This window comes from Chaetodon auriga, chromosome 3, assembly GCF_051107435.1.
Source record: "Chaetodon auriga isolate fChaAug3 chromosome 3, fChaAug3.hap1, whole genome shotgun sequence".
Classification (NCBI taxonomy): domain Eukaryota; kingdom Metazoa; phylum Chordata; class Actinopteri; order Chaetodontiformes; family Chaetodontidae; genus Chaetodon; species Chaetodon auriga.
The window spans coordinates 10,092,303-10,103,920 of NC_135076.1; the positions used below are offsets into that span (position 1 = coordinate 10,092,303).

The window sequence follows — 11,618 nt, forward strand, 5'->3', positions numbered from 1 at the left end:
TGCAATTCCAGGACAAACTGGGCAAACTCCACCTGCTGAGGAAGAGAGGGTGACGTGGTTGAAAGCTCCAGAACAGCTATGACACGGACCTGCACCCAGGTTTACCAGCTGGGTAGAGTTCAGACCTCACATGTGAGCTGCATTTTGAACACCTAAACAAGCTGGTTGTGTCTAATATGACAGCATGTGTCACTTGTTCCTGCCAGTGGTTTCATGATACAGATGTTTTCCTGCTTTTGTTCCACATCACAAACAGAGCATCAGAGCACGATCAGAAAATCATTTGGTGCATAATCAAAAGACATTCACACACACAAACCCCACCACCAACACCACGAAAACACCACCGCAGCTAGCAGAGGAGAGTGAGTTAGTTGTTACTGAACTACACTGTGAGTGATCCCACCTACCACCTGATGTGCTATTAATTTAGTGTTAAAATGCACCTAAATTAGTGTGAAGGACAGAACCCGCCACCGGTTAGAGAGTCTTAAAAGGAAAGCAAAGAGGTCTGAGGTGTCTCGTCCCTTTGCTTTGCATCCAGAAGAGGAGGAGTGCAGGGTGGACCGCCACCAGACGCAGTTTACTATGAGTGGAGGAGGATGACAACAATCAGACGGAGGAAGGAGGGTGAGAGGTCTCTGATTTAGAGGATCCACGGGAGTTGAGGCCACTCCGTGTAGCCTTCCTACCTGGCTGCTGCTGTCGTGGTGACTTGACCGTAGGTGACTTGGTCTTAACACATTTAGCTGCTCGGTTGGACGTCTGGATCCCTGGTTTAGCCTGAGGACAGGAGTGGCCCTGGCTTTGGCCTCGGGGCAGTGATGAGCCCTCGATGCGCTGCTTCATCTCAGAAGACAACAAACGGCCCTTGTGCATCCACTCTTGCATCTTGTTGACGGTGACGCCATGGCCCTTGTTGACAGAGTTGGCCCCCTGTGCTTGGACTTCAGTCGGCTCCTGCTTGCTGTCTTGCCCCCTGCGCATCGATGCGTCAGCGTTGCTGTCTGAGGAACCCGTGAGGCTGTTGGCCGAGCCGCTGCTCTCATCAAGCTGCCCGCCACGGTCTTCATCGCCAGCAGCATCTTGTAGCAGGTCATCACTGCTGATGGCATCGCAAAGCACCCGAGGTTCTGACAGCTCGCCAGCTCCTCTGACTTTGCCTTTTTTGGTCTCTCTGGCCCCTTTTCCCCCACTGATTTCTGACCCCTGCCTTCCAGGGGCCTGAACACAGAGTGAGGGTCCACCTGGATACCTGATAGCTCCGTCACTAGCAGAGCGCAGTAATGTCGATCTCACCTTGGTCAAGGACAGGTTCACCATACTCTTACTATCCAGCCTGCTGCCTTTGAGGCCTGACTCAAGGTTCCCACTGAGGCAGAGCAGGAGTGAGTCAGTGTCAGACACCTGCTGTGGGCTGTGGTCGCCTCCCGAGGACCACGAGTCACTGTCCAGGTTTTTGGCAGACACCCGGGAGCACAGGCTATCCCTGGAGTGGCTACTACAGGAGGAGGCGGCCTGCTGCTCAGTTAAAGCCCCACTAATCTGCTGGACATCCAGGTTGATATCATTCATAGCATTGATCAGAAGGTAATAAGCTTCTTTCAGCTGGTTCCTGAGCCTGTCTGTTTCCTGTGCGCTGTAACTGTCATCCAGCTGACCCTTATCCTGACCAGGCTGAGGCAGCTCTGCGCCCTCTGCTCTAACATCACCTTTTGCCCTAATAGTATCATAAAAAGGCAGAATTTCATTATCATAGTAATCCTCATCTTCACTCTCTAAAGCGTATCTGAGTGACTCCTCTGTGGCGCACAGGGATGCCATGTTGATGTCGCATATTTCTAACTCTGTGGGGAAAAACGTCGGGCTCTGCAGAGCGCCTGCAGTCCCTCTCATGTCCCCTGCACACTCAGGCCCGTAACTCTCAACATCTCTGAGTAAAAGGTTTTCTTCCGTGTTTCTCTCTGGGTACACATGCGCCGCGCACATTGGCGAGTCTGTCTCCAAAGTTTGGTTGTTGTCAAAAGTCCAGTTGTCGTTGTGCTCATGAGCCGCCGCTACGGACCCTGCCATGTGCCGGGACTGTCCTCTGTCTCTGGGCTCTGTCCCATCACTTTCACCCTCCGGTGGTTTACCGACCCCGGTTTGCGGTTCCACCCGTGCTCGGTATAAAACGTGATTTGAATTGTCCCCAAACCCGATTGAATCCCCGACGCTGCACTGCCGCGGGACCGAGACGAAGTGCTTTCTCTGGACATGCGGTCCTGCAAGCGTCACCCCCGCCGATAACGTGATTTTGCCACCGGTTCTGGGCCCCTGCTGGTTCCTATCTCCCTCCGTTACCGCATGGCCCCCAACCGGCACGGCTCTTTGAAGTGAGACCCCCAGGAGCTCCTCATTAACCCGAACCCTGCCCCCGCTGCTCCGCTCCTGGGGACGTGCGCCGGCCAAGTCTACTGCGCTACTCTCCCGGACTATGACAACCCCCCCTGTGTGCACCATCGCCCCGTCAACACAATTCTCGTACGTACTCATTCTCTCTGTCGTGCAATCCAGCCCTGTGAGCAACCCTACCGGGCGAGCCTCGTCGGGGTCTCGCTGCGTTTGCAAAACTTTTTCTTTACCTTCTCGGCCCCCATTCGCCGCCGCCGCAGCAGCAGCAGCAGCAGCAGCAGAGGAGTCGTATCCACTGCCGACCGTCGCTCCTTTCTTGGATTTCTTCCCCCGGAGTTTCGCTAGTAAAGTCCTCCGCAGAGGATCAGCCATTCCTTTCCTTTGCCCCCTGTTAATTCCTCCCGGTTTCTTTCAGCACGCTGGCTCCTGAGGGGAAGGACCGAGTGGATTCTCCTCGCTCGCCGCGGTCAAAGCTCGCCGGGCGGCCGCGCTCCTCTCCATTCTCCGCTGTCACCTCCGCTCTGTCGCCTCACTCACTCACTCCTGGCTCCCTCTGCTTAACTGCACCACCGCTCTCTCTCCCTCCCTCCCTCTCTGCTGCACACACACACACACACACACACACACACACACACACACACACACACACACACACACACACACACACTTTGCCCTCCTCCCTTCCCTCGCTCCTTTTTTCTCTTCCCCTCTCTCTAGCGCCTCACCTCACCTTCTCCTCATGTTTGCAGCTCAGATATTTGGCATATTTTCTAGGCTCAAAGTTCAGGGACCTTGCACGTAAACTGTTGGGAGAAAATTGCATGTTTTAAGTACCGAATGTGCAACTAAATTGGGCTTAGATTGTAAGTCAGAGGACGTTGTTTGCGATTTACAACTGGAGAAAAACAATTTGTAAAATGAAAGAAATGAACAACTGAACATCTTATGAGAAATTCATTAATAACTGCAGTTAATAACTGCATTTAAACTACATATACTGCAGGAATGCATAGTCTGTAGCCTTCAGGGTGGCACTTAAATAAGTTTTTAATACCTTCATTAATGCTTGATAAACCAGTTACTAACATGTTGTAGGGCTGAAATGTTTATTCAATTACTGATCAGTCAAGAAAATGTTCATCACAATTAACTAAAGACCACAGTGACAACAGTCCAAAAGTAATTCATTCATCATCACAGGAGAAAGAAAAGAAGGAATCCTCATAACTGTGAAGCTGTGAAGATATGACTATGAAGAACTTTTGGGTTGCCAGGTCATTGAAAATCTGCTTTGGCTGTTGTTTCTTCTCATAATAATATATTATAACATTTTAATAAGTCAGCAATTCTGTAGTTACAAATGATCAATCATTAACAAAGGTTAATGAGTGCCATGCTTCCACATCAGCAGTTATATCAATAAAATGTAATGCAGTAACTTTTTAATAAAGCGTCAGTTGTACAGTTTCAGATCACTGATAGTGTAATTACTAAAGGGTTTACTATCCAGTCTGCAGTTGTAAAAGTCGTTGGTAAATTCATTAGTGTATGTATGCTCTGCAGCTAAAGGTCAGAGTTCAAACTGGCTATCTCTGGTGTATTTACAGCAGAGTTTATTGCGGTCCCAACCAATAAATAAAAAATATTGGAAGTCTTCCTGATGAATTATCAAATTATAAAGAACATGCAAGTGTCCCACTGGAGGATGAACAATCACGACCTGGCAGCTGAAAAGCTGTAAATTATTCATTAACCACAAATCAAGCCAGTTCCACCTTATGGACCGGTAGAAATGTTGACTTATTGAAAGCTGTGCCAAGTTATGTTGTAGTGATAAACAACAAACATCAAGTAAATGAAATGATACAGGATACTGCAGTCACAACAGAAAGGATGTTAGTGATCAGTCCATACATTTTTGAATCTCATTTGTAAATGCAGAACAGTGAGTGCAGCCTTATGATTGGGTGGCAGTAGTAATCGTTTAATTTAGAACTGAAATAATTGGTCAGTTGATTAATGAGTCAATCAACAGAAATTAATTCATTTTTTTATGCAGAAAACGACAAAACTCTCCAGTTTCTCTGAAGTGAGGATTTGCTGCTTTGCTTCGTTTTCTATGATTAGAACTTGAATATCTTAAGAAAAACACAACATTTGAAAAATGTCACCATGGATTCTGGGAAATCATAATCAGAATTTTTCACATTTTTTTTGACAATACAGCAACAAAACCATAACTCTCGATGAAGCGATTGAGGAACTAATTGGCAGATTAATCAGTAATGTTGCAGCCCTACTTTCATCAATGGTGCCAGATCTATTGAAATCTTTTACTTGGGAATAATGAAAAATACATACAAAAAAATGAAAATGTAACTCTCTTCAGATGTATCATTTATTGTAACTGTGAATCAATAATAATAAAAAAAATAAGTACAGTACTCAGGACAAAGAACTTTACAACATTTAAATTGCAAATACATATAGAGGATGACGACAGCTTCACGTATCATCAGCATGTTTTCTTCTCAGTAAGACAGGTGTTTAGCTGTAACCTTAAAAGTTCATACCCAGAATGAGAGCTTTGGGTGACGGTGTGTGAACTGCAGCTCCAGCCTCTCCATTGAAATTCAACACATATTTGTCTCCAAAATGTGAATTCAATTCAGTCGCAGCGCAGCGAGCCAGGACTCCAAATTACCACCTTCACTGGTAGCCGTGAAGGCATTTCAGCAAAGAGCAGGGAAAACAGCTCTCATCATCTCAGAGGGGGGAGTTTTCTTGACCCACTGCAGAGAAAGAGAGAGAAACATGTTGGGCTCTCAGCAAGAAACAATAAGGAGGCTGGTGATAAGCTAGCTGCTCTGAATCATCTCTCAGCCTTTACAAATGGGCAGGATTGACTGTGTCACAAGGAATTTGTCTTTTCATGCTTTCATCTTCATTATTACACACATGAAGGCTATTTTTTTTACCCTCCGATGGCAACACGAGCCTAAAAGCACGGCCTGCCACATGATGGATCGCTGCTGATTATCGGACTGACACTTTTATCTGAAGTGTATCTTGAGTAATCCTCTCCTGTTTGACCTTGCATCTAACCCCTGTCCCTGCTCGCAGGGCTGCCCGAGACTTTAAGAGCAGCGGAGACAGCGGGGAAAGGAATGAAACATACTTCACTTGAACCTTAAGCCATTTGTTTGCTGTTGCCTCTACTTGGAATGTGCGAGAGGATGAGCTGCTGAAAAGCTGCAGTGGGTGGAAGAGTGCTCGTGCACTCTCTGCCTCTCTTTACGGCACACACGCAGACCTACACACACTCTTTCTCTCTGACTGAATGTGGCTAACCCTGCTGGCATAGCTGTGCCTCTCTTTTCTAAAGTACAATGTCTACCCATGTTTGAGGGCATTTATTGTCAGAGCCACTCATTGACAGGGCCCCAACGTCCCACATTCACCCTCCTCCTCCCCCCCGCCGCCACCACTAGCCTCAGTAAAACATGATAAGCATCTGTTATTGCTCTGCAGGAGCTGTGTAGGCCTGACGCCTCGGCCTGCCTCTCCATCTGACTGACTAGACCCTGTCTGGGCAGTTATTTACAGGTCAAAACCTGCAGGCTGCATAGTGTCTCTGTGTGCGTGAAAGAGAGAAAAGGAGGAAAGGAGGGTGTTGTGAGGGAAAAGAGGCTCGATGCATCAGGAGGGACACAAACCTTTGGACTGAAGACGGAAGTGTTGCAATTGTACAGCTCAGTCACTGCAGGGCACGAGCAACGTCTTTTTGACAAGTCTTTTTTATTAGTGCAGTTTTCATGCTGGGAATGTTTTGCATTCCTGAAAATGTGATCTTGTGTTGTGATACCTTGTAGTGCCTGAGGTTGTACAGCAATACATGCAGTGATGGCTTGTTGTATGTATGGCAAAAGAAAACCGGGTTGGAAGAAATGGTGGCATATAACCAAGCGCGTGTAATCAAGTGCAGTACTTGAGTGAAGTGTTGAGGTACTTTTGCTATAGTAACTTAAACTTAGCGCCACCTGGAAAAGCTGCAACATCAGAATGATCCTGTTTACAAGTATTGTCTGAGGGTGACTTGATGCTTCATTACCATGAACATAGCTATTTTAAGTCCATGCCACTTACACCATCTTACTGCTGTAAATGTGCAGTAACTCGCCAAATGTGTATTAACCTGCAGCTGAAAGTAGTTCACAACAAATGCACTATTTTCTCTCACTGCCCAGCTACTTTGGGGAGTTATTTAGCCTTTTTAAACATGAAATGATGTATTTGTGAGCAACTTTTAAAGATTTAAGTCTTCAGTAACTAATGGGCTGTCCAGACAGGACAAGGAAGTGGATGGTCAAAGTTATTGGCTTTGTCCTTTCATAGGATTTGATGACAATAAGAAAAAAAATAGAATAAATACAGACTAAACCAAAGCAAACTGTGCTGACAGTAAATCTGTACATTGATTGCAGGACTTATTTTCAAATTGTGGTATTGCTACTTTTACCTGGGAGTGTAAACACTCTGTTCACAGCTGCTTACCATCATTAGGCTTAATCTTTTATGTCACCGTGATAAGACTCTCCTCTTTGATACACATCTTGTGCCAGCGTCAGCTCACTGCTGAGTAAAATTGATATGAATGACACAATAAAACACACATGTAATGAGTTTACAAAGTGTTAAATGAAGACAAAATAAGCCAAGAGTAGCTGTACATGCTGACTCAGCAGTGCAGGAGAAAAACGAGGAAGTTTGTCTCCGCCAGTCACTTGTGCCCTTTGTGAAGCCAGTGGTAGAACATCTGCTTAGCTGGCCCCCTTTCAGATGGCCCGGCCGGAGAGTGCGTGAGGAGGAAAACTCTGTGTGTCAGGGAGAAAGAAAAGAATGTATATGTGTGTGTGAGTGCACATTTGCACGTGAGTGTGTGTTGGGATCCGGGGCCTTGCAGCTGTTGGGGCTCTCCTCCTGATGGCTGCCCATTGTTCCCTCTCTCTGTGTCTCTGGCTCTCCCTCTCTGTCCCGGCTGGTTTATGGGCCTTCCCTTTTTCTCAGCGCACACCGCAACTAAATTTATGTCCTTGGACACAAGCCTTTCTCAGGGTATAAATTAGGCTGGATGGTCCCTGTCATAGCGTTGCCAAGTGCCTGCAACTTATACGTTCCAGAGAGTCACATTATTGTCATAGCTATGCACTCATATTTTACTACTGAAGAAAAACAAATCTAAAAGGAATTCTCATTGTGCGTCCCTGCATTTATATCCACGCCGCTGTCTTGTTGTCTTGATGGAATTGTGCATTTGTAGGTTCGGTTTTGAACTGTATCTTTCTAGCTTTGGGTTATAGGCTGCATTTTGTGCAGCGACTGAAAATCTTACTCCAGGTTAACTTAATCCTTCTATGAACAAAAGTAATTAAAAGTTTAATCTAAAAAACAAACACAATTCATATAACAGGGACAAACATTGTAATCCATACAACCTCCATCCAAACTATGACAAAAGGCCAAATCAGTGAAGTGATAGGTGTCAACATAAGCATTCAGCGTTGGAGGTGGTGTGAACAAACATCATATCCTCTAGTCCAGAGCTCAGATAAGCTCTTATCTCATTGGCTATAAACCCGACAGAGATAGCTGGGGTATTAACCTAAATATTGTGTTTGCTTGTGTTCGTCTGTGAGAGGTTGTATAAAGATGCACAGCAAAAAGAAATACCAAAAAAAGGCCTTCTTAGCTGTAGCATCTGGAATAAAGTGTTCCTCTGAAGCACACACAGTGACTCATGGAGGCTAAACTGAGCGGTCTAAGTCAGGAAAATGATATTGGATTTACCTTGGATTTCTACTCACTCTTCGCCTTAAAATGCTTTCAACAGGAGCTGCAAATAGTGAAAATGAAAGCAAAACACTCAGTAATCAAACATTTTAGGGTCAGCGATCTCACCAAAACAACCGTTTTCATTACATATGTCATGCGTTTTCTTTTTTCCTTCATGTTCTATGTTTGTAGGACATAAAGACTAAAAAATGAACAGAATGAAATAACAAACAGACTAGTTTACCTGAGGCGCCACATAAGTTTCATGCATTTGTGCTTGAAGAAGAACTTCAAATGATTAATCTATTATTAAAACAGATGTCAATTAATGACCGATTACTCTATCATCATCTATCAGTTGTCTGGAAAATGATGATTTGATTTAAATTGGTTAGGATTACATTCAAACATAATAAGTTACAGCGTCACATCCATAAAGATCTGCACTAAAAAGAGAAAAACACTGAGGATCTCACATGTTCTGTGTGAGCAGACTTGATGAGGGTCAGCACAGCAGGACTCACGCAGGAGGTATCTCCTCCATTACGGACCAGCAGGCAGGTCAGCTGATCGCCTCTGGCTGATTTAGAAGACAGATATACACACACAGTCGTGTTTCCATCAGTTTTGAGGACATTACATAGACTTACATTCATTTCCCGGAGGTCTAACCTAATCTTAACCGCTGGGGACGCTGCTTTTGTCCCCAATTAAGAGGTCTTTAGTCTGAAATGTGACCCTGAAAGTATCCTAAGTTACACACGCACGCACACACACACACACACACACACACACACACACACACACACACACACACACACAGTCTTTGAGTCTGCCCTATATCATTATCACCAGACAGCCTCTGACATGTTTATCATGACGAGAGGTCAGACTGCTTGTCTCTTGCTACTGTTCTCTATCATCTCTGAGCGTTCCTCCCTCTGAGCATTCATCGTGAGATCAGGCTTAAAATGTTCCACCGCACAAGTTTATCTTCATGTTCATACTGTCTGTGCGCTAAATCACGCCGCTGCCTCTATCTCACATGCAAGTGATAACTTTGTTTCAAGTTACCGCTCAGCTCATTTCCAAAAACATCATTCATATGAAAATGTACTGAAGCTAATGAAGCATTTACGTTACCGTATGATTTTTTTTTTTTTTTCATTCTGTGTGCATGCCTTGTAAGACTTTCACATTCAAAATACAACGTGATATTTTCTCTTGCTGGCATTTTTGTGGCTACGGCTCTTCAGTGTATTCAGATTATATAACAGCCACTCAACGTTTCCATTTGTGCAGGCAGGCCCACAGATGTGACAAATAATCTATCATTTGCCAAGACATAACAATCAGGAAATTGTGTTTGCACAAAAGTATTTCCTACTCTAAGTTTAGACTTTTTGGGTCATCATTTAACAGAAACAAACAGGCATGTGTGAGGAACACTTTACAGTACATGAGCACGAAGTTTCAAAACCTACTGTGTGTGTGAAAGTGTGATTTTCCTCTGACATTTGTTATCACCATTATTTTGTCATTTTTTTCATCCACAGTTCTGATCTGTGGTCTGAAGATCTGATGAAACCTTCCAGATGTTCTTGGGTGGTGTATTGAGGAATGGAACTGCGTCTTCAAACAAGGGGGATCCTTTGGAAATATTCAGCCGCAATCAGTGGCCAGTACCACAATGTTACTGTAAATTACTATATTATGTTTCTGTCTGACCAGGGTTTGGAAAATTTGACTTCTCGTTCAATACAAGACCAAGAGAGAAGAACATGATGTCCTCTAAGCTGGGCAGTAATCTGTTTTGTCTTTTCTAAAAAGACGTGATTTCAACAAAGTATGTAGTTACGCTCTTAATATTCTTCTTGTCTGAAGTGAAAGCTCAAATGACAGGTGAGAGTTGTGTGTTTGTCTCCAGCTCCACAGGTTGTCTTTTCTGCTGAACATCTGTTTCATACGATTAGCATTATTGCTGGCAAAACTTTATTGTTTAGCGCTCAAATTATAACATGCTAACAGGCTAATCTAACACGATGCAGCTGGTAAATATCACCATGGTAGAACTGTAACTGTGAGCGTGTTAGCATGCTGATGTTAGCCTTTAGCTCAAAGCACCGCTGCGTCTTTGAGTGCAGCCTCACAGTAGACTCATCGTCTTCCTCTGTTAAAGAAAAACAGGGGAGATTCCTCTTGTGTTGGCTGTGGGTCCCCTGCAGCTCTGGACAACAGCCACAAATACATTTACATACAAGCGGCAACATTGTGCTGACTGTGTGAAAATGCCATAAGTTGGATAGAAGTAGCTGTAGGCAGCCAGCTCAATAAAGGTCACTGAATGCTGAATGGCCATCATGAGGTCTTGACCTCCCATTAAATGTGTCCCCGTGATAAACGGTTAGTGTGACTGACACGTTTCACAGGCCTGACTGGACCAGGAAAACAGCCCTGACTTATTGGAAACCTCTTTAATTAATTAAATGTATTTAATAAGGGACAATAGTTGAGATCCTCTTGGCGACCACACCATATGAACCGAGATTTTTTTAATTTAATTTTGTTTTCGTTTGTTTAGGGCTTCAGTGACCGGTGCTCTGATTACACCAAGCGTAACATAAGACCAAGATGTTCTCTTTTATTAAATGAAGATAAGGTCAGCCATGTGTGACATCCAGTGGGATGAAAAAATGCCCTGCCTCTGGTAACATGATCTCGACAACACAAAGAGGCTACAGTCTGGGAATGCTGCGGATATCAAGTCAAAAACAGTAACAATTCAACACCGCAGAAAAACACAAAGCCTGAGCTGGAATTTATGATATTTTTCCGCAGCATTCTACGACCGGAGAACTGCAAAACATCCATTTTCTGGGAAGCTTCCATCAGCAACGTTGACAGCAAGATGAGTTATTCAGAAACAGTGATGGACGTGGCCTCGCTGGTCATTGCTCAAGCAGTCAGTTTTTACTTATTTGTTCATAAATACGGCTGATAAAATCAGGCTGCTGCTGCTGTTGTGCAGGACCAGGTACGCATTTCAGACAAGGCCAGGCACATACCTGCAGGCTGGAATTTTATCAGAGGCATATTTACCACTATTTCACGTCAACCCACAATGACAGATAGGCCAGGAATTCCTCTGATCACTAAGCTGTTTCAAAGTGGAAAGTTTTCTTTTTTCAGTGCTTGGAAAACCATTATATTTGCTCTAATGGTCACAGAAATCTAAAGAATGAATCTGGGAATGTATAGCCTATGACCTGGATTCTAATGGTAATAATCCAGGACGTTTGTCAGGCTCTGCTTTTCAGCGAATGTGGTCGAATGTGAATTTTCTGTAGCTCATTCTGAACTTGTGGCTTTATTCAAATGACAGACAGAAGGGC

The 11,618-nt window shown here is 44.5% G+C and overlaps 1 protein-coding gene across 2 annotated transcripts in view; it reads right to left on the reverse strand.

Annotated features, from left to right (window-relative positions):
* The window catches only part of syde2 (synapse defective 1, Rho GTPase, homolog 2 (C. elegans)), a 44,216-nt gene extending 41,281 nt beyond the window's left edge, over window positions 1–2,935 (reverse strand). Inside the window, exon 1 of one of the 2 annotated variants that reach the window (XM_076726373.1) lies at window positions 2,625–2,935. In XM_076726373.1, coding sequence (XP_076582488.1) covers window positions 2,625–2,766 — 142 coding nt within the window. In that variant the 5' untranslated portion in view covers window positions 2,767–2,935. Of the gene's footprint in view, window positions 1–692 lie in introns of both variants that reach the window. The other variant, XM_076726372.1, reaches the window with a different exon arrangement.
* Between the last annotated feature and the right edge of the window lie 8,683 nt (window positions 2,936–11,618).